The sequence below is a fragment of the Muntiacus reevesi genome, chromosome 18, assembly GCF_963930625.1.
Source record: "Muntiacus reevesi chromosome 18, mMunRee1.1, whole genome shotgun sequence".
NCBI classification, from domain to species: Eukaryota; Metazoa; Chordata; class Mammalia; order Artiodactyla; family Cervidae; genus Muntiacus; species Muntiacus reevesi.
Window position 1 is genome coordinate 13,001,870 of NC_089266.1, and position 21,154 is coordinate 13,023,023.

A 21,154-nucleotide genomic window follows, 5' to 3' on the forward strand; every position below is an offset into this window, starting at 1 on the left:
TTAAACAGAGTTAACAAGGTAGTGGGGACTACTGAGTCCAAATCTCTGAGACGCATCAGCTGAGCGAGGAAACAAGCCAATTCTCCCCTCAAGTCCTCACTGATCTACAAGAAATAGCTAAACCCTGACCCATGATTCTGGTAACCCTGCCAGGCTGCAGGGAATGGAGATCAGAGCCAAGGGTCTGCTCAAGACTGGGAGTGGGGGTGGGGCCTGCTATTTAACCCACAACAGTTCTGAGCTCAGGTCATGGCAGGTTACCTCCTCAAGAGGTGAATGAGATATGTGGCCTAACAAGGCCCAGAAGCCTCAAACAGGATAACAAGGGTCCCAGGATGGTGGTTCTCCCAGGCACCTAGAAGAAGAAGAGGAAAATCTCTGAAACAAAGAACTTTCATCCATGGCCTCAAATTAACTCCACAGAGAAGTATTCAATACAATGACCAATGCACAAAGACAAAGGGACCTGTAAGTAAAAACACACAAAAGAACAGATAATAAAAGACTTCCCAGGACAACCATTAAGAAAATAATTTTAAAAGAGTTAAAAATCACTAATTTATTACAAATAGTACACTAGAAAATATCTATTTAATTTTTCTTAAAAGGGAAGCAGTAAATAGAAACCAGGGAAAAAAATCATGAGTCATAGAAAACAGAAAAGAAATAGCAAAATGGCAGACATAAATCCAATCGTAAAAAACTTAAATATGTGAATAAATTCAAAATTCTAATCAAAGGTAAAAGTTGTCAAACTGCAACTAAAACAAAAACAAAAACAAGTTCTACCTATAAGCTATTTACAACAGACAAAAATTCAGGTACAGAGACAGAAATACATTAAAGTAAATGAATGGAAATTAAAGTAAATTAAAGTAAAAGAATGGAAAAAGATACACCAAGCAAAGTATAACTGTAAGAGAGATGTAGTTTTACTAACATGAATCAAAACAGACTTTAAAAGAAAGAACAGTAAAAGAAACTAAGAGAGACATTGAACACTGACAGAATGGTCAATCCATCAGAAAGATATAACAACTATAACTATGCATGTATCTCACAACAGTGGGACAAAAAGAAACAAGAAAGAATGGTATTGAAGAGAAAAATTAACAATTCAACAATAAGAGTTGGAGACTTCAATAACCCACCATCAAGAATGGACAGAATAGACTCAAATGAGTTCCACCATATGTAAAACAGATAGCCAAGGGGAATTTGCTGTGAGGCTCAGGAAACTCAAACAGGGGCTCTGTATCAACCGAGAGGGGTGGGATGGGGGGGGGAGATGGGAGGGAGGTTCAAAAGGGAGGGGATATATGTATACTTATGGCTGATTCATGTTGACGTTTGACAGAAAACAACAAAATTCTGTAAAGCAATTATCCTTCAGTAAAAAAAATAAATATATAAAAAAAAGAATGGACAGAATAACTTGACAAAATAGTGCAGCTACAGATGATATGAGCACCACCAACCAACAACACCAACCAGCTGACTTCTCTCTATGGACACCCACCCAACAACATCAACTTGCTGACATCTACCTATGGAACTCACACCCAATAACAACAGACTGTATACTACACCACAAGACAGGGACTGTAAAATTTTAAAGATCAGATCCCCGGAGAAGGGATAGGGTACCCACTCCAGTATTCTTGGGCTTCCCTGTGGCTCAGTCGGTAAAGAACCCGCCTGCAATAAGGGAGACCTGGGTTTGATCCCTGGGTTGGGAAGATCCCCTGGAGGAGGCCACGGCAACCCACTCCTGTATTCCTGCCTGGAGAATCCCATGGACAGAGGAGCCTGGTGGGCTGCAGTCCACAGGGTTGCGAAGAGTCAGACACGACAGAGCGACTAAGCACAGCACACAAAACCATATAAAGTGTGTTCCACTACCACACAAAATTGTTAGAATTCAAAAATAGGATCTGGGAACATCTACCACCAATATAGGGATATAAACAATGTACTTCTAAATAGGCAATGGGTTAAAGAAGAAATCACAAAGGAAAGTAGAAACTACTCTGAGGTATTTGAATGAAAATGCAAACAGGACACAACACAAAACAGCTATAGCAATTCTTGGAGAAAATTTTATAGCTGTTAATGCCTAAAGTAACAAAGAAAGATCTTAGGAACCAACCATACACACACACACACACAGCAAAGTCAACCAAAAGTAAGCAGAAGGAAGATAAAGATTATACCAGCAATCAATGAAGCAGAAAAAAAAAAAAAAGAAAGAAAAACAGAAAATCAATTAAAACAATGGTTGGTCTTTTGAAAACATCAAGAAATTTATCAAACCTTTAGCTAGACTGGAGATGAACAAGCTTTTTCTGTAAAGGGTCAGATAGTAAATATTTTAGCTTTTCTGCCACATATGGGTTCTGTCAATATTCTTTTTGTTTTGTTTTGTTTTTACAACACTTTAAAAATATAAAGACCATTTTTAGCTCAGAGGGTATACAAAAACAGGCTGCCAGTGGTTTTGGCCTGTGAGCTGCAGTCTGTGGACTCCTGAGCTAGACAGACCAAGAAAAAGAAGACACAAATAACTGATTCAGGAGTGAAAAAATAAGACAGTAGCTCTAACTTCACAAAAGTTAAAAGGACTATGAGAGAGTACTATAAGTAACTACATGCCAAAAATTTAGACAATTTAGATGAAATGAACACATTTCTAGAAAGACATGAATTAATAAAACTGACTGAAGAAATATAAAATCTGAATAAATCTATAAAAAGTTAAAAAAAAAAAAAGAACTAGTAATTTGAACTCTCCACACAAAAAAGTCCAAACTCAGATGGTGAATTCTATAAACATTCAAAGAATAAAGAACATCCCACCTTTACAAAGTCTCCCAGAAAAATGAAGAGGAAGCATTACTTCCCAGCTCATTCTTTGAGGCTCATATTACCTGATACCAAAGAAAATAACATCACAAGAAAAGTACAGACAATATCTCACATAGATATAGATGAAAAAGTCCTTGACAAAATATCAACAAGATATAAAAAGGATTATACACTATAACCAGGTGGGATTTATCCCAGAAATGCAAGGTTGCTTTACTATCTGAGAGCCAATTAATGTCACAGATCATATTGAAAGAAAAAAAGAATCACTACATGGTGATCTCAGTAAGTGCATAGAGGCATTTCATAAAATCTAATGGTTATTCATGGACTTCCCTGATAGCTCAGCTGGTAACGAATCTGCAATTCAGGAGACCTCGGTTCGATTCCTGGGTCAGGAAGATCTGCTGGAGAAGGGATAGGCTACCCACTCCAGTATTCTTGGGCTTCCTTGGCAGCTCAGCTGGTAAAGAATCTGCCTGTAATGCGGGAGACCTGGGTTTGATCCCTGGATTGGGAAGATCCCCTGGAGAAGGGAACTACCCACTCCAGTATTCTGGCCTGGAGAATTCCATGGGGTCCCAAAGAGTCAGACATTACTGAGTGATTTTCGCTTTCACTTTTCATTCATGATAAAAATTCTTGACAAAGTAGGAAGAAAGGAACTTTCTCAACACAATAAAAATCACCTACAAAACCCCTGCAGCCACATCTTAACGGTGAGCTCCTGTGACTTCTGTATTGATGTCGGGTCAGTGCAATCAGGCAAGAAAGAGAAATAAAAGGCATCCAGATTGGAAAGGGAAAAATTGCCTCCATTTGCAGACAACAAGATTTTGTATTTAGAAAACCCTAAGAGATCCACCAAAAAAACTACTAGAATTAACAAACAAGTTCAGCAAGGTCACATAATATAAGATCAAGATACAAAAATGAATAGTATTTCTATATATTGGCATTGAACAATCCGAAATAAAATTAAGAAAATAATACATTCACAACAGCATCAAAAGGACAAAATATTGAAGTATAAATTTAACAAAGGAAGTATAAGACTTGTATAGTAAAAATTATAAAACACTGATGAAAGAAATTAAAGACCTAAATAAATAGATCAGACATCCCATGTTCATGGATTGGAAAACTCAATTCCTCAGCAAAGCAATTCTCCCCAAATTGACCTACTGACTCAATATAATTGAAATCTAAATCTCAATTTCCTTCTTTTGTAGAAATGACAAGATGACCCTAAAATTCATTTGGAAATATAAAAGATCCAGAATGGAAGCAATGTTGAAAAAGGAAGAAATATTGGAGGACTTATACTTTCTGACTTTTTTAAAAACTGGAATATAATTGCTTTACAACAATTGTGTTGTGTTAGCTTCTGCACATTTTCTGACTTTGAAACTCACTACTGGAAAGCTACAGTGGAGACCTAAAGATAAACAGAAATCAGTAAAGCATAATTGAGAACAGAGAAATACCTTTGCAATTACGGTTGATTCAAGGCAGTTCAACAGGAATAAAATAGTCTTTTCAACAAACTGCTAGACAAGTGGATCACCACAGGGAAAAGGTAAATAAGACCCTACACACACACAAAAATTAACTCAAAGTAGATCACAGACTTGAATGTAAGAGCTAAAACTAAAAAAATCTTGAGAAAAAAACTTAGGAGCAAATATTAGTTATTTTGAATTAAGCAAAGAATTCTTAGATATCACAACAAAAGCACAAATAATGAAAAAGAACTGAAAAACTGGGCTTCTTCAAAAGTTAAAAATTTTGTGTTTTAATTTAGGTATAAATTTATCAAGAAAGTAAAAAGACTATCATAGACTGGGAGAAAACATTTGCAAATTCTATATCCAGCACTAACCAGTACCACCCTAAAGACACAACATCCTTCCTGACATTTAAGATCTTTTAGTCTACTGCAGAGGTGAGTGTTACAGCATTTAGCTGAAGGAGAGACCCTGAAAGGAAGTCCTATGAGTGATGACCACAGAGGGATGATGACCACTGCAGGATGGAGCTCACAGTGGGGGGAGAGCAGTTAAAATGGAGGGAAACAGAAAAGACACTTTTCTGAAGCATTTCCACCCAAACCCAGTACCCTTTTTCTGTCTCAGGGTATCCTATATTTCTTTGGCTTTTGGAAGATAATTTATTAAGGCTATATATGAAAAAAAAAAAACTATGGTAAACAACATATTATACTTAACAGTGAAAAATTTCAGCTCTCTCTTTCAGATTGTGAAGGGAGACAAGAATGCCTATTATCATGATTTCCATTTAACAATTCATTGGAGACTTGAGTGGAAAAAAAGAAATAAAAGATACAAGGCTTGGGATTTCCCTGGTGGTCCAGTGACTAAGACTCTGAGCTTCCAATGCAGGAGGCCCAAGTTTTATCCCTGATCAGGGAATTAGATCCCACATGCCACAACTAAGAGTTCGCGTGATACAACTAAATAAAGATCCTGCGTGCCGCAACTAAGACCCAGCACAGCCAAATAAATAAGTATTAAAAATAAAAGTTACAAGGCTTAGTAGAAAGAGGAAAAATGACTGCTTACATAAACAACCCAAAATAATCAACAGAGAAATATTATAATTAAAAATGAATTTAATAAGGTTTCTGGATACAAGATCAATAAATAATTTCTTTATATGTACAATGATGCCTCTTAGAGTAATATCAAGAAAGGTCAAATAATTCTCATATATTGTTGGTGAGAATGTAAAATGGTATAGTCACTTTGGAAAACATTATGGTATTTCCTCAAAATGTTAAACATGGAGTTACCACATGACCCAACAACTCCACTCCAGGAAGAACTGAAAACACCTAGCCACACAAAAACTTGTACAGGGATGTTTATAGCAGCATTATTTATAACAGTCAAAAAGTGGAAACAACCCAAATGTTCATCAACTAGTAAACAGATAAAGTGTATATTCATACAAAGGACTGCTATGCAACAACAAAGAGAAATGTAGTACTGACACAAGCTATAACATGACGAACCCTGAAAACATTATGCTAAGTGAAAGAAGCCATTCATAGAGACCACATTATGTAGATTCCATTTATATGAAATGCCCAGAACAGGCAAATCCATAGAGACAGAAAGGAGGCTAGTGGCTGCCCACAGATGGGAGCTGGGGGAATGAGGGGTGATTACTAATAAGTACGGGGTTTAATTTTGTGGTGATGGAAAAAGTCTAAAATTAGATTGTGGTGACAGTTGCACAACATTGTGAATATACCGAAAACCGTTGGATTGTACACTTTAAATGGGTGAATTTTATGTGAACTGCATCTCAAGAGAACTGATAAAAATGTTTTTTTTTAAATCAAATATCAAGAAATTAATTTAACAAAGGACTGTAAGCCCTCTGTATGAAAACTACTCATGGCTATTGAGATAAATTAAAGAAGATCTAAATAAATCAACAAACATATAGTCATTGTTAGGAAGACTAAATATTGTAAAGAAGCTGTTCTCACCTAATTGATCTATTGATTCAATATAATCCAATCAAAATCCTCAAAGCGGATTTTGTGAAAATGAACAAGATTACTGTAACATCTACCTAAAAATGAAAAAAGATTTTTTAAAAATAGCACCAACTACTACATAGATGAACAAGAGAACATATAGCATGAAATTAGACATTCTATAAAGCTACTCTGTAGTATCAGGGTAGACAAAAGGACAGATTGACAACCCAACTAGAGAGAACACAGAGGCCAGAAACAGGCCACACTCACATTCACGCTGGGCTAAAGTCAGCTCACAGAGCTGCAAGGAAGGATACAAATCAGCCAGGATGCCTGTTCATTAGAGGGAGTGCAAACTGACCAGCCAACATGGGAGCCTGGCAGCATCCACCAAAACTGAACACAGGCACCTGAGGACATTCCAGTTCCATCCCTACATGTGCATTCGTATGTGTGACAAGAGATAAGCACAAGGATTTCTTGGCAGCATTACTCAAACACCCCAATGTCCAAACAGCAGAATGGATAAACTGGGTATATTTGTATCATGGAATATTACATAGCAATGAAAAGGAGTGACTGCCATTCCACAAAATAATGTGAACTAGTCTCCAAAACGTAATGTTGTGTGAGATAAGGCAGGCACAGAACACATGATGAATCACATAAAGGTCAAAATGACTAACTTAGGGTGTTAGTATCCCAGCTGTCTTGTGGAGAAGAGGAGGGGAATTACTGACAAGGAACAGGAGGGCATGTGTGACACTGGCCATGTTCCATTCCTGGGCTGAGTCATTGGCTGCATTGGAGTGTTCACTTCCTCAAAACTCAACAGACTGTGCACTTATGATCTGTGCTGTGTTTATATGTTAAACAGAAATAAGCAAAATCAATTTCAAGTGGGGTTTACATCAAAATAGAAAAGGTTTAAAAAAAAAAGCATCTGGAACATCAAAGAATAACTTCAGGGCCTTCAAGTAAGAGAATATAACTCATGAAGAAGACAAAAAATATTGACCAGAAAGGAAAAGATTACTAAATTAGAACTCCTTAAAGAATTCTATTCATCAATAGACAGCTTTCAGAGAGTGAAAAGACAAGCCACAGAGTGGGAGAAGCCAGACATGGAAGATTATACATGATTCCATTTATAAAATGTTCCAAAACAGGCAGGGCAATATTTAGCTTTGGGGAGGATGAAGAAGGTAACTGTGAAAGGGCAACACAGGTGCTTCTGAGGTGGTCATTTTCTATGCTAGTTCAGAAATATTTGCCTTATGATAATTTACTGAGCTTTACATTTGTGTTTTATGCTCCTCTATATGTGTGTGTTTTTTCCATGATGTAAATGATGAAACAAATTAAAATCTGAACATGACAAGGACTGTCAACAGAACCATTCGTATTTGACATTGCATGGGGGCGTCCCAGCCAGGACACTGGGCCAAGAACAAAGAAGAAAAGCATGTGGACCAGAGAGAAAGAGGCAGTCTCTACTCACGGATACCATGGTCACTAAACAGTGAGTTCTTAATCGAAAAAACAAAAGGCAAAACAAAACCAACTAAAACAAATAAGGTAATTTATTAATAGTATATTTATAGCAATAAAACTGGGAGATGAACTATTTTTGTTAGCACCAAAACTCATAAAATACTTGGGAAGTATTTCGTTAAATTTATGTAAGACGTGTATATCGAAAACTATAAAATATTTCTGACAGTAGCTTAAGAAGGCCCAAATAAACTGACAGATATACCATGTTTATAGATTAGAAGATTCAATATTAAGGTTCCCAAACAGAACTATAAATTCAATGCAATTCAATAAAAAAATCCAAGCAGACTTGACAAGCTGGTTCTAAAATTTTGCAGAAATCCTGAAAAAGCTAAAGAGATTTGAAACAATTTTGAAAAGGAAGAGCAAAGTTGGAGGATTTACAATACCTGATTTTTTTTTTTCAATTAAATGATGCTGTAGCTTTATCACTATACCTGCTACAGGGTTAAAAGAGATGCATGTACCCCAATGCTCGTTGCGGCACTTTTTACGGTTGCTAGGACTTGGAAGCAACCGAGACTCCTCTGTCCATGGGATTCTCCAGCATGATCACTAGGCACCCAAATAAATGTTCAACATATTTAGACATCAGGGAAATGCAAGCTAAAACAATGAGATAGAAACACATGTATGCTACAAGGGCTCCAATTTAAAATACAGACAATTCCAAGTGTTGGAAGAACATGAAACTACTGGAAGTCTCACAAGTTGCTGGTGGGAGTATAAAACGATTTCAGTCTCTTTGAAAGATAGTTTTGAAATTTCTCACAAAGTTAAATGTACATGTATTGTATCATTCAGCAATCTGTCTCTAGATATTTACCCATGAGAAATGAGCACATGTGTCCATGATAAGACCTGTATACAAATTTTCATAGCATCTTTACTCATAATAGCCAAATATAGGAAGCAACCTAAATGTCCATCAATGGATGACTATATATATATATATAAACAATTTGTGGTTTATCCATGCATTAGGATACACTAGTCAGCAATAAAAAGACTGAATTATTGGTATAAGAAACAATATTGATAAATCTCAAAAACTTACGCTGAGCCAACAAAGGCCAACCACAAGAGTACATATTGTATGATTCCATTTACATGAAGTTCTAGAATGGGGGTAAAAATCTAATGTACTGAAAGAACAAATAATATAATTAGAACACTAACCTAAAGAAATAGCATTTGTGGTTGCTTCAAGGCATGGGAGAATGACTGCAAAGAGGCATGGGGAAACTTTTTATGGCAATGGAAACATTCTAAACTTGACTAAGTTGGTTTTTATATGTATGTATACATTTGTCAAACTTATGGAAAGTACACTTAAATGAGTGTACTTTGTTATATGCAAGTATTATTCCAGTAACACTGATTCTTAAGGTAAGTGAGTGAAAGTCACTCAGCCATGTCCAACTCTTTGCAACCCTATTGACTATACAGTCCATGGAATTCTCTAGGCCAGAATATTGGAGTGGGTAGTCTTTCCTTTCTCCAGGGGCTCTTCCCAACCCAGCGATCTGAACCCAGGTCCCCCGCATTGCAGGCCGATTCTTTACCAGCTGAGCCACAAAGGAAGCCCTTTTAAAGTATATTGTCTCTAACAAAGTACACTCAGCGTTGGGCTTCCGGTTCAAGGTGGTGGAGTACAAGGACGCGCACTCATCTCCTGTGACAGCACCAAAATTGCAAATGTCTAATGAACAACCATCAACAGGAGGCTGCTGGAACCCACCAAAAAGTACACTCAGTGTTTAGAAAAAAATTAATCTGAGTTCATTCCATGACACTTTTTGAAAATATTATAATTCTGGGTTTATTGCATAAGCTCCACAGCAGGAATACCAGAAATGCTCAGTATTATATATTACACAATATCATCATCCTCTGAACATACTATTTTCACCATTCTAAGTTCCCTTCTAGTCTCTATCTATATGCATATATAATTTTTCAACAGCTATAATTATAGCATAAGAAAAACACAAAAATAACTTAGAATCAAACATGCAATTTTACTATATACCAAAAAATTCAAGTTGTGCATTTCTCTCTGCTGACAGTGCTCCCAACAGAACCCAAAACCTACGTGCTGCCAATGCCCCTGCCCCTGCTTCTTGCTCTGTCCTGGGTGGATGGTGGAAGGAATTCCCTTTGGGAGAGAAGACAAGAATCCCCTCCCACCAACAGGAGATTGGCAGGAAGGCGGGCAGAGGGAGTCTGGAGGGGGAGGACACGCCTGGCACTGTCCGTGGTCCTGGTCCGCCCAGAGCACACGCATGCAGAGCAGATGGTGCCCTCTCTGGGGTGGAATCCACAGCATCTTTCCTTACAACTCTGCCACCTCTCTGCAAGTCCATCCTGGTGGTAGGCTCTGCAGGGCAGGAGCTTGGAATTTAGTGCCCACTGGGCCCAGGACGCTACTGCAGGAGGCAGAGGCTTCTGCTTTCACAGTGCCCGCAGTTTGGTAAGATAGAGAGGGACAGTGAAACTGGCAGTAAGGGCCAGACATGGCAGTGGACAAGGTGACCACTCAGACCTCGGGAGCCCAGTGGATGGAGTGTCTGGGACAACACAGTCCAGCACCAACCTACTTGGGAATAAAAACATGGATGCCACCGCGGCTGAATACAGAAGAACCACCGTGGAGCTCCTTAAAGCCAAGTCTGCTGAGGAGACCTGGAGTCTGAGCCCCTGCAGCAATGGGCCCCAAATCTGCGTTTCTAGCAGGCTCTCTCCCTGGCCAGCAGGTTTTGGAACAAGCGCTGGGGAGGAGCAGCCCAATAAATACCCGGGTCACTTCCCTTCCCCAAGCCTTACAATGAAAACACTCTGCACACATAAAAAATATCTCAAAAGCTCACTAGTGTCTGAAGAATCTTCTCTTTTAAAACATCAAGTCCAGTGGCACTTGGCAAGAACTACAGCTTTCCAGGCACAACAGGTTATGGTGCCGACAAAACAAGAATATGTAGAGCGCCGAATGACTGATGTTGAGGAAGTGTGAGTAGCAAGGGTGCCAAGATTCCTCAGGTCTTTCTTCAACTCTTCTCTGTCTTCCCTCTGTTCGAGAAAAACCCTTCTGAACAGGAGTGTTAAGAATGACTATCTCGTCTTTCAAAGAACAGGAGTAGAAGAGTCTATACACATGGATCTTTACCAATTTGCAGCTACCATCAAATTAGGGGTCACCCCCTCCCCTCCCCCTCAATAAACCAAGAGCGTAATCTACTTCCCAGGGGTGCTGCTTGAGCTTTCTGGGAAACAGCCATCACTCAAGCATATGGCCCTGCTCCTGCACTAACTGATACCCTTCAGGTCTTGGGTCCACACAAGTCCATAATTTTTCTCTAAGGAAAGAAGAGACAAGGGGGAGCAGAAAGGAAATGAGTGGTGTGTTTAGATGTTTATAACTGAGCTGAACTTCAGTGGTTTTCAAACCAAAGTATAACTTTAAAACATGGCAGAAGTATCTTTGATGTGAAAACCACTGAAGTTCAGCTCAATAATAAACATATTCATATGAAAACACACAACCTCCTCTGCACCAGCAGCTATAAGACAGGGGAGAGGACTCAGGGACAGCGAGATGGCAAGAGACGGGAGCTGGAGGGTCCCCAGCGCCTCAAGCTCTGGCTCTTCTCGGCCTGGTTGCCCCTCTCCTGGGGCTTCCAAGCAATGTGTCTCCTGCTTGGGGTTGAGGGGCAGCAACGCTTACCCGCGGAGCTGAAATTCAGCAGCCTCCAACTGTTCCAGACCTGAACACACAACATTTCTCAACTGCTTTCTAAAGTTGTAGCAGATTCTCTTTAGCTGATAACAATATTCTTTTCTGAATGATCCCATACTAAAGTTGTCAAGTCAAACAGAAAAACCAGGTGGTCACAGGGAACTATATTAAATAGTCTATGATAAACCATAACAGAAAACAATATGAAAAAGAATATATATATATACATATACAGTTACTTTGCTGTATAGTAGAAATTAACACAACATTGTAAATCAACTACACTTCAGTAAATTTTTTAAAGAAGTAAGGTGGCATGTGTTGTAGAGACAGGAGAAACGAAGTTCCTCACTCGGTTGGAACATCTGCATTTAATAAGTTACTGGCAAGTGTGCCATTCCAAATATAGTGAAAATAACATTATTCAGTAGCCTTGTGGGAACCACCATGACCTGTGGTCAAAAGCTTTGCTCTCAAGAAACCTCAAAGTAAAGTGCGTGGTCTCGTGTTCCACTCCCAGGAGGTACGTGGCGGGAGGCACTCACTCCTCTCCCTTCTGTGTCCACATTCCTCCCCCTCCCCACAAGCGCAGTGAAGAGCTGGAGGGGAAACAGAAGTACAAACCACTAATATCTACACCAGCCAATATTTCCACTTACCAGAAGTTTGGAAAAAATGTTTAATGGCAAAAGAGGCTGAAATCACTCTTCCAGTCACCTGTAAATCAGTTAGAAGACCTCCCTTCCCCGACCCTGTAACCCAGTTCCTTCTCTGATCCTGTAAATTAAAGAAGCCAGACTGAGGTGGGCGTGGCACAGGAGGACTCAGCCGGACAGGCCCCCCGTCCCACATCTCCTTTTAGACCCAAAGGTGACGGGGTGGGGGCAGGGGGCACAGAGCCAGAACACAAGGGTCCAGAACAGTCTCTCCTGGAACACAATGGCCAGCCCAGAGGGCAACGAAAGGCCACAACTGCACGGGAACTCTCGGGGAGAAGAGCCAGCCGCCCCAGGACCGACCACAAGCTCCAGGAGCCTGCAGAGCCGCAGATGCCCTGGGGAGGGCCGTCGTGCCCATGCACACCAGGAATGTCTGCAGAGCTGCTCGAGGGCTAGGGAAAAGCGACGCCAAAGGATTAAGCTTCTCTTCACCCCTGAGGCTGGGAGAGAGCTGGGTTTTGAACTGGCCAGAAACACAGGACACTGGAAACAGGTCTCTCCCAGACCCAGCAGAGAAGACCTACCTGTGGACAGAAGGGCTCGATCCCAGGAGTGGAGGCCCCACACCTCCTGGCTTGCCTGCTGCCATGGTCCCTGGACCATGTGGTCTGGCCTCCAAGGGAGCAGAGAGCCATAACAACCATCAGTGAACCTGAGAGGACCCAGGGCGCAAAACAAAGCGGCAGGCCTCCAGAACTGCTGGAGAAAAAAACAGAAAAGAGGAGCTCTCAAGGCGCCCGAGGACGTGAAGGGATGGAAAGTATACATCTGACTTCTAACAGCAAAGGCGAAGACAGAATGGGTGGTCACAGCTCACAATTGAGTAAACGAACTGGAGGGTCAAACTATAAAATGCAAAGTTACAGAGAAACAGAAATCAAGAGGGAAGTGAGCAGATGATAAGACCCAGCATTCAAACACCGGAAGCCAAAGAAAGAAACAAGGCACAAGGCACAAGGAAGGAATTAACAGCCAACACAGAAAATTTCATTTCATTTGGAAAAAACCTTGAGTCTGCATTTTAAAAGAGCTCACCATATTCCAGAAATGATTCCTGACACACAGGGAAAAATTCCCAAATTCCAAGAAGATGGAAAAAAATCTTATAAATCTTCGGTAACAACCATATTTTAAAAACCAACAAGTTTCAACTGATACAGAAGCATGTGACAAAATCCAACACCTTCCACAGGATAAAAATTCTGAGCATGTTAGGAATGGAAGACAATGCACAACGTGAAAGGTTGGTGCTTCCTCCCAGGTCAGGAGAGGGTAAGGATGTCTGCTCCACACGCACAGAAGTTTCAGCCAGAGCAATAAGGCAAGAAGGCAAAGAAAAGGGCATCGAGATCAGAGGGGAAGAAATAAAACTGCCATCTAGAAAATCCTCAGGAATCTACTCTAAAAACCTAGAGCCACTGAGTTCTGCAAAACCAACAGATAAAATAATCACATTTCTAGATGCTAACAATGAACACAGAAATTAGAGATGCTATGTTCATGAACAGGTGCTCCAAAGGAAATGAAATATTTTTGTGCAAATTTAACAAAATATGTACATGATCTGTATTGTGAAAAACCACAAGATGTTGATGAAAGAAATCAAAGGTGATGTAAGCAAATGCAAAACACGTGTTTAGGAAAGGACACAGACACCCCCTTCTAAGTAGGAATTTATTTCCTGACAGCAGTGCCCAGGTCACAGGGTGGGTTCTGTCTGAAGGCTGTAGACAGAGCCCTCGAGCCCCCGCGGGAGGTGCCAGGCCTGCTGCCCTGGTTCCCTCTGGGGCGAGTCCCTGTGTCCCCCGAGCTCTGCTTTGCCTCTCAGGTTTGGTGGGACTGTCCCTGAGGACTTCACCTTCCCACGAGGGGATGGGCATCAACCTCCTGCTCACCCGAAGACACCCTCTGAGACCACTGGGATCTTTGTGTGGCTCACTTTCTCTCCAAGATGAATATCTCTGGACACATCGGGGACTGGGAGAGACACCGAGGTTGCCCCGGGTGGCCCTTCCAACCCACTCGAAAGGCACTGCTGGCCCCCGGGCAGCAGCCTATAGGACAGCTACTAATAGCACGTTCCCTGAAGGACTGCACTACAGCGATGGGTGCTGAAAGTCCATCTGTAAACAGACTCAGAAGATCGCTCTCCGTGGAAATGACAGCCAACAGGATGGCTGGGTTCCAAGATAAGTGTACAGAAGTAACTAATCCAATCTAACATAACCATTTACATTGAACACATAAACTCAAACCCCACTCATTCATTTCACAACCATCTATTAATATCTCCTATTTGCCAAGTTCCAGGTGCTTCAGAAACATCAGGGAAAAAACAAGCCCTACTCCCTTCGGTGTGGAGCTGGTATTCTACAAGGGAAGGCAAACAAAGACGATAATAAAGGACACAGCACTGAAGGTGATAAACGTTGCGTGTAGAAGTGAAGTGCAGGGGCAGGGACATCCCAGACGCAGGCAGGTCCCACCACCACGCAGAGGGGTGAGAGTATCACTGAGAAGCCAGAGGGGACGGTAGGCCAGGCAAGTACTTGAGAGACAGAGAAATGGCAGGGCCTGGGGTCGGGGGGTGTGTGGGCGCGGGAGGCACAGCAGCTGCTGTCAGGGGAGGCTGGGGAGGCAGCGACTTCAGGACCTGAAGTTGCCTGAGCTTTGGCCTTTGCTGTCTCCATCTGTCCGCTGCTGTATGCCCTGCACCCGCTGAGGCACCTGGCACATCCAGGTAGCGATCTGCTGAATGAATGAGCTCTGGTCCAGGAGCAGCATGGGAGCTGACCTCCAGCTATGCTACTGCGCGTAACGAAATGCGTTCTGAATCCAGACACAGTCACCAGACTGCATCCCAGGAAGCTAACAGGTCAAAATACAACCTCAGTGCCCCAGCAAAGGGGCCTCCTGAACCCAATCCTTATGCAGAAACGGTCCATTTTGACACAGGCTGTGGTCGTGCTGCGCTGGCGTGACTCCCGCACTGAGACAGAACACACCGGGCAGGCTCAGGCCGGGTGCTCGCCGGAGACCACAGCCACCTTCTCCCGGCAAGCGCGTGCTCAGGGCGCCGAGGCCCACCTCCCACACCCCCTCCCAAGGGAGGCCAGGCCGAAGGAGAGGTCTCTACAGGAGGCCCCGTGGGCCATCCCACATAGGAGACGCCTTCTTCATCAAGTGACCAGAGGGCTTCCTCAGGGGTGGGGCACAAACCACAGGTACCCACGGGGGCAGCGAGAAGAAGGCAGTGCCCCTTCTGAGATTTCTGGACAGACGCTTGGCCCAACACCATCACTCAGTTTAAAGGGCATTCTACAAAAGTGCCTGGGAATCTATGAAAACATCAAGATGAAGAAAGTCAGGGAGAGCCTGCAGAATGTTCCATATGAGGAGATGAGAGACTCGCAGGTAAAGGCAACATGCATTCTGGGGTCTTAGGTGACTGTGAAGGAGGCGGGCACTAGGACCAGCCACCTGTAGGCAAGACGTCCTTGCTCTGGGTCAGAGGAGATGTCCTCGTTTGCAGGAAATAGACACAGAACGGCGCAGGGATGATGGGGAATGGGTCAGCAATGCTGCCCTTGAAAACAGAGCTTTCTGTACTATCCCTACAACCTTCCTCGCAGTTGGAAAGGGAAGTGGGCAAAAAGATGCAAACACACGTCATGAAAAAAGGAAACCCACATGGCCAGTCAACGTGGGGTGATGCCGACCATGGTTCGAGATCAGGGCACACGCATCAAAGCACAGTGAAGCTCCACTCTGCTCCCACCTGCTGGGCGAGAGCTGAGAGTTGAGGGCACCCGGTGCTGCAGCGGCTCGGGGCCCACAGTGACCTGCCAGGAGGGACGCGTCTCCAGCCACATGGCAGCACACGGGTCCTCTCCTGTAGATAAACTGCTCATCCCCTAAGGCCTGGGCACTCACTTCTGGGTGTGAACCCCAGAGGAACTCTCGTATGTGTACAACAGGGGTGCGTGCAAGAATGTCCCCAGCAGCTATGCACAAGGGCAAGAGCGTGGAAACGGCCTGGGTGCCCGTCAGTAGGAGCACGGGTGAATACGCGCAGTGTGTTTGCCCAGTGGAATGTTGTACAGCAAACGAATGAATGAGCTGCAGACAATAGAGAAACAGAACGGAACAGAAAGTCTGGAAATAAACCTACACTGACACGGCCAATTGATTCTCAACAAAGCACCAGGGCAATACAACCGCGAAAAGAAAGTCTCTTCAACACTGGTGCAGCTTAATATCCATATGAAAAAATTAACCCCTGCTTCCTACCACAGGAGACACAGAAATGAACACAAAGTGGATAATAGGTCTAAACAGAAAAATAAGAAAACAAGATAATAACTTCTTTGGGGCAAGCAGAGATGTCTCAGAAAAAAAAAATTAACTATAAAAAGAGAAAAATCAGTGATTTTAACTTCATCAAGATTTAAAACTTCGGCTTATCAAAAAGACACCATTAAAATATGAAAAGGCAAGTCACATGGGGAGAAAATACTCAGGAAGCAGGTATCTGACAAAGAACTTGTATCCAGAATACATACCAAACATTGACAACCAATAAGACAATCCAGTTTGTTTTTTTTTAAATGGGCAAAGATTTCAACATCTCACAAAAGAGGATTTATGAATGGCCCGTAAACCGATGAGAAGGTGCTCAACATCACTAGCCATCAGGGAATGTAAATGAAAACAAATGAGATGCACTTCAACTCTGCTAGAGGGGTTGAAGCCAAGGCTGACTCATCAGTGTTGGGAGAATGTGGAGCAGACAGGATGGGCTACACTGCAGACAGATGTGCCACTTTACCTGTGGTTCCTCAACCCCACGCCTTTTATCTTCCCAAGAGAAACAGAAAACACACCCACAGGAACACTTACATTGGGATGCTTATGGCACTTTTATTAAAATAACCCAAACTAACTGCTTGAATGTTGACCAGTAGTAGCATGATCAGCATGGTACCTTCATACCACTGATTAAAACAGAGAACAGCCCGCCAGCACTCACAGTCACAGGTGACCACGACGTGGTGTGGATGCTAAATGCAGGTGCTTACACCGCGTGGCCTCTGTAGGGGAGCAGCTCTGGTTGATGGAATCATCGTCTGCTCCAATTTGGCTGAGTGACAGGGGTGTGTACAGGTGTCAGAACCCTCACATTGCTCATTTTGTATGACATTTTCACATTTTGATGCAAAATGAAAATCTTGCATTTCACTGTATATAAATTCTCCCTCAATTAAAAAAACAAAACAAAACAAAACAGAATGAACTATAATGATGTGCAACAATATGGATGGACCTTAACAATATAAGCTTTAAAAGTTCCAAAATATTTTATACAGCCTGGTACCCTTTTTATAAAGTTAAATACAACTAAAAAATTTTAATTGGTTCTTTTTCAGATTTTCTTAGACACCAAAAAGTTCAGCAGGGGGTGGGGACAGGGCGTTGTGTGGTGGTCGCCAGGAATCGAAGGCAGTAAGTAAGGTTGGAGCAGGAGTTAGCACTAGTCTTGGACGGCAAGATTACGGGTGCTGAGTGTTAGCAAAAGAAACATGGGCACAGAAACAAATAAGGAGATGGATGTACGGACCAGCAACCAGGATGTGTCCTGAACCCAGGGTCAGGGTTCATCCAGTTCTGTGCCCCTGAGACCCGGGGACCTACGTTCACAAAGAGGGAAAGGAATTACCATGGAAACTGGAAAATGAACTAGGATTTTTGCTCAGAACCTACGGGATACCACACAGCTGTCATGAGAAGAAAACGACTGCCTTATATTGCACTTCAGAGAAGGGGAAGGGCTGCAAGTATGGAGCCCAGGGTTCAGTTTCAGGTGTTCGAGGTAGAGCACCAGGATGAATCCAGATGCAAAACCACAAAGGTAAAAAATCAGAGAAACAAAACAGACAGACAGTGGAAAAGGAGCCCCAAGGGCAGAGGTCAGACAAAAGGAGTGCAGCCCCACCCTGTGCCCCCAGGCCTGGAGGGGCCCAAGGGAAGGCTGCCTACAGAGAAATGTTCTTTGAGTGCCACTAAAAAGAAAATCTACACATGAGTATACACAACACATACAATTATGGGTTCTTTTTTCACTCACAATCATCATTTATCACGTTATTAAAAATTCTTTATGAACATTACAGTAATTTTCTCATAAAGATTGACCACAATTCACGTTACCATTATTCTACTGTCCAGTATTAACTTGTTTCCATTAACTAATTTTCCATCACAATTAATAACACTAAAGCTTCTTTGTACATATTATCTTTTTCAGAATTTCAAGGATACCTAGAGTGAAATTCAGGGTCCAGAGCATAAGCCTTTTTAAAGTTCTTAATACAAAATGCAAAATTATGCTGTCAACGTTATCAGTTCACACAGCATTTCCAAACACTGAGTAACTATATGTTTAGAGAACTTGGTTAATTTGATTTTTAAAGGTAGTACCATATGACCCAGCAATGCCTCAGGGCATACACACTGAGGAAATCAGAATTGAAAGAGACCCATGTACCCCAGTGTTCATCGCAGCTCTGTTTATAATAGCCAGGACATGGAAGCAACCTAGATGTCCATCAGCAGATGAATGGATAGGAAAGCTGTGGTACATATACACCATGGAATATTACTCAGCCATTAAAAAGAATACATTTGAATCAGTTCTAATGAGATGGATGAAACTGGAGCCCATTATACAGAGTGAAGTAAGCCAGAAAGAAAAACACCAATACAGTACACTAACGCATATATATGGAAGTTAGAAAGATGGTAACAATAACCCTGTATGCGAGACAGCAAGAGAGACACAGATGTACTGAACAGTCTTCTGGACTCTGTGGGAGAGGGCGAGGGCGGGATGATATGGGAGAATGGCACTGAAACACGTAAATTATCACATGGGAAACGAATCGCCAGCCCAGGTTCGATGCATGATACAGGGTGCTCGGGGCTGGCGCACCGGGATGACCCAGAGGGATGGGGTGGGGAGGGAGGTGGGCGGGGGGTTCAGGATGGGGAACACATGTACACCCATGGTGGATTCAAGTCAATGTATGGCAAAACCAATACAATGTTGTAAAGTAAATAAACAAATTAATTAACTAAAAAAAAAAAGTAGTACCAAACTAATTCGTGTTTGATCACAAATGATGTAACATTTTTAAAATCACTGCTTGCATAACTACCTTTGAAAGTCTCCACTCCTGTCCTTCTCTGTTTATCTACTAGTCATTATTCTTTTGTGTTTTCTCACCAACTTGTATGAATTATTTCTATTAAAGGCGATTAATCTTTTAAGTATTGGGTCGGTCAGCAGCTTCTTAGTTTATCTTCACTTTGTCTATATGTTTCTCTGTTGTGCAATTTTCTGTTTTTATGTAACCCCATTTATCAAAAATCAATCCACTCAATAGGCGCTACAGCAATTATACAGAAACAACCTAGCAACCTGAGAGACTGATTGTAACATATTAGAACAGTGATTTTAAAGAACTACACTAAAATATAATATCTCTTAATTACTGAACCAACATACAGTCAGACATTTAAATAAAGCAGTTACTCACCGCATCCAAGAAGCAAAGGTAAGCCCCTGAGCTCTGTGCTATTGCTTGATTTTTAGAATATCCGACTGTTTAAAAGAGAAAAGGAAAAGCTCTTTTAGAGTTCAGTTTTAGTGGATTCTCTTGCATAAAACTTACTGCGATACACACGGTAGGAAAGCTAGGAACACTCCACACTGCCAAGTAAAAAATCAGACCAGTTTAGATGAAACTGATGCAGTAAATATAATGATAACAGACAACAGTCCACCCAGTACCAGTGTTAGGACAGAATGTGCTCACAGAAGGAAAATAAAGCCCGCAAACATCTATCCAGCACAGCATTAAGGTAACCCTGGGGAGTATTTTTAAAACACAAAATTAAATTACAATGTCTCTGAATAGAACTGGCAGAAGCACTTCCTCTAGAAGTCTCTGCTGATAAAAGTCACTTTACAGTTACTTGAGAGATGTGGCCACAAACACGTGAGAGATCGGCTGGTAGAAGCAGCTCATTGGACTGGACGCTTCACGGGCACAGATATCACTGAGCACATGTTCCAGGGATGAGTGACAGGCCCTGTCAGTGTCCACTCTTCCTACATGTCCTGGGAGCCCCCCAGCTCCCCCAGGAGGTGCAGATCCAACTTCACCAAGACGTGACTGGCACAAGAACCCCCCACGGAATGGAAAATAGACCACATGTATGAAAATCCTGGCCGCACACAGAGTTGGCGCCCCTTGCACTGCTGAGCACTGGGACGGCACATGGAGCACAAAGGCTGCAGATTCACCTGCGCCTGAGAATCAGGGAAGCGGTGCCCCGGGGATGGGGGCGCTTCCAGGGCCAGTGAGGTCAGGTCTGCCTCAGGGCGCTGGCTGCAGGGTGTTCAGTTTGTGGAAAAATAATTGAGCTGTACTTTGATGATAGGTATACTTTCCTACATGGATATCACATTCTAATAAATGGCTTAAAATCCTCATCTTCAAAGAGATTACAACTGAGTTGGAAAGAGAGGTAACCGAAAACCTATGTGAGGTGCCAAACAAATGGTGGGAGGCACTAGGGATGCTTATGGAGAGGAGATGAGGCCATGGCAGAGGGGGTCAGAGAGACAACATGAGTTTAAATTGAGAGAATGAGGTTCCCAGTGATGGACTGGGCAGTGAGCAGCATGTGGACCACAGACAGCTC

The 21,154-nt window shown here is 42.2% G+C and overlaps 1 protein-coding gene across 4 annotated transcripts in view; it reads right to left on the reverse strand.

Annotated features, from left to right (window-relative positions):
• The window catches only part of B3GNTL1 (UDP-GlcNAc:betaGal beta-1,3-N-acetylglucosaminyltransferase like 1), a 109,741-nt gene that overhangs the window by 70,831 nt on the left and 17,756 nt on the right, over nt 1-21,154 (reverse strand). For all 4 annotated transcript variants that reach the window (XM_065911178.1, XM_065911179.1, XM_065911177.1 and 1 more), the window contains exon 4: nt 19,984-20,048. In XM_065911178.1, the coding sequence (XP_065767250.1) occupies nt 19,984-20,048 (65 nt within the window). The remainder of the gene's footprint in view (nt 1-19,983; nt 20,049-21,154) is intronic.